The sequence below is a fragment of the Pavona decussata genome, unplaced genomic scaffold, assembly GCF_977016875.1.
Source record: "Pavona decussata unplaced genomic scaffold, jaPavDecu1.1 SCAFFOLD_931, whole genome shotgun sequence".
NCBI lineage: Eukaryota > Metazoa > Cnidaria > Anthozoa > Scleractinia > Agariciidae > Pavona > Pavona decussata.
The window spans coordinates 142,641-144,906 of NW_028145948.1; the positions used below are offsets into that span (position 1 = coordinate 142,641).

Sequence of the window (2,266 nt, forward strand, 5' to 3'; positions counted from 1 at the left end):
AGCTGCAGGCGCTTCCTTTCCCTTTTCCCCTGGCGTCGCGCCCGCCCGATTCCCCTTCTCCCTTCCCCTTTCTAGCGCCTGCCACGCAGGCTAAAGCATATAAAATAGAGTGATGATTTGTTGGGTGGCAGTTTTTAAAACTCAGTTACATGGCACATGGCACAACCTTCGAGAAGGGTTTTGTTACTAGGGATTTTGCATTTCACTTCGAAATTATATTTAAGAACTAGGCTTGGCAAGCGCGCTTCAATAGGCCATTTTCATTATGACGTCACGCGCGCAAAGGCTTGTGGTAGTTGTAGTAAAGAAAATCGTATCAAAATGGCGGAAAGTCTTGCCGGTGGTTATACTTGTTGTGTTCCGGGGTGTTTTATCAATTCAAAAAAACACAAAGGTCAATTTTCCTTTTACGTGTTTCCAAAGGACCCAAAATTAAGAAGGAAATGGCTTCTTAACATTTCTAGAAAGAATTTTTCGCCGACGACGGGCCACCGTGTGTGTAGTGCTCATTTCCTAGGAGGCAAAAAGTCTTACCAAAACACCGTACCCACGGTTTTTCCTTTGAAGAAGTCACATCAGAGACCTAAACCAAAAGCAAGAAGATGTCTGATAAGGCATAAAGATACCGCGATACAAGATACTGTGATGGAATCCGCACAAAACAACGGAATTAATGGAGTCGACGATGAGGAATCCAATGAAGAAGACAAAGGTGAAGGATCAGAAATCAAAACAGTGAACGACCTGGACCAGTTGGAGGCAATAAAAACACATATTGCGCTTCTTGAACACGAGAAACAACAGCTGGAACAAAAGATAACGATGGAAAGGTTTGGAGTCGAACGTTTTGCTTTATCGGACAGTGATATGCAGTTTTACACAGGTCTTGATAATTATTTACAGTTCAAAGCTCTATTTGATTTCCTTGATGGTAACTGTTGTGCTTGCTCGCGGCTTAACTATTGGGGGTCTAACAACTGTAACTTTCAACTTCAAGACCTTGAGAAGCATGGCAAAAAGCGGTCGATAATTCCAGCAGATGAACTTTTCTTGACACTCTCAAGACTAAGGGCAAATGTCCCAGAGAAAGTTCTAGCCGACCAGTTTAAGATAAGCACATCTGAAGTGTCAAGGATATTTGTGACATGGGTTGACCTTCTATTTTCAATATTGAATCAGTTACCTATATGGGCTACCAGGGAGACTGTTAATCAGACAATGCCTGAAAGTTTCAAATATGACTACCCATACACAAGAATCATTCTTGACTGCACAGAAATCTTTATTGAGAAGCCATCTTGCTTCAGAGTCCAGGCAGAGACATATTCTACTTACAAGTCGCACAATACCGCCAAAGGTCTGGTTGGAATTGCTCCAAATGGAGCAGTGACTTTTATTTCAGATTTGTATGGGGGGCATGTGAGTGACCGGAAAATTGTCATTGCCTCTGGTATTTTGGATATTTTGGAACCACAAGATTCAGTAATGGCTGACAGGGGATTTGAAATTCAGGATTTGCTTGTACCAAAGAAGGTGTCCCTCAATATTCCTCCCTTCATGCGATGCAAGGATCAACTTGATCCTGATGAAGAGGATGAGACAAGGCAGATAGCTGCTGTTAGGATCCATGTTGAACGGGCTATTGAGAGGATTAAAAATTACAATATTTTGAAGCAAATTATCCCTAACAGCATGGCTGAAGACCTGAACAAAATTTGGAAGGTTTGCTCATATTTAACAAATTTCAAGGGGCCATTGGTTGTCTAGCAGTACATTTACAAAATAATGTACAAAAATTTTTACAAAGCTGTTGATAAGCAACTACCCCCAAATTAATGAAAGAAAAAAAAAAAACTGAGATCCTTGACAGCCTTGGTTGCTTTGGAGGGGTAGTTGCTTGTAAGAGAAGACAAGTCAATAGACGGAAGGTGGTCACATAATTACAATTCTGCAACATATCTTTAGCAACATCAGTTAACAAAATTATACACCTCACTCGAAGTCATTCAAAACCATTAAAGCACAAATATGGGTTAACAAGTCAGACTGGAATGATTTATACTAATTAGTCTTATTAAAAACAATGCCATTAATATTGCACTGCTAGCATTTTTGATTGGTTAATCACAGCAGGGTTAATCAGCTCATAATTCGTTGAACCTTGCTGCAAATATGAATTGTGGAGGTAAAAAAAACTATTTTCCTGCTCAGCAACTGCCACAATTCATCTTGAAAGCAATATTTGTTGTAGAGTTTTAAGTGAAAC

General features: G+C 40.1%; 1 protein-coding gene across 1 annotated transcript; it reads left to right on the forward strand.

The window, feature by feature from the left end:
• The first annotated feature begins 321 nt into the window (after positions 1 to 321).
• Positions 322 to 1,873, forward strand: LOC146448426 (uncharacterized). The gene has a single exon (XM_085102581.1). The coding sequence runs from the start codon at positions 322 to 324 to the stop codon at positions 1,765 to 1,767; it is 1,446 nt and encodes a 481-aa protein (XP_084958707.1). The 3' UTR covers positions 1,768 to 1,873.
• The last annotated feature ends 393 nt before the right edge of the window (positions 1,874 to 2,266 follow it).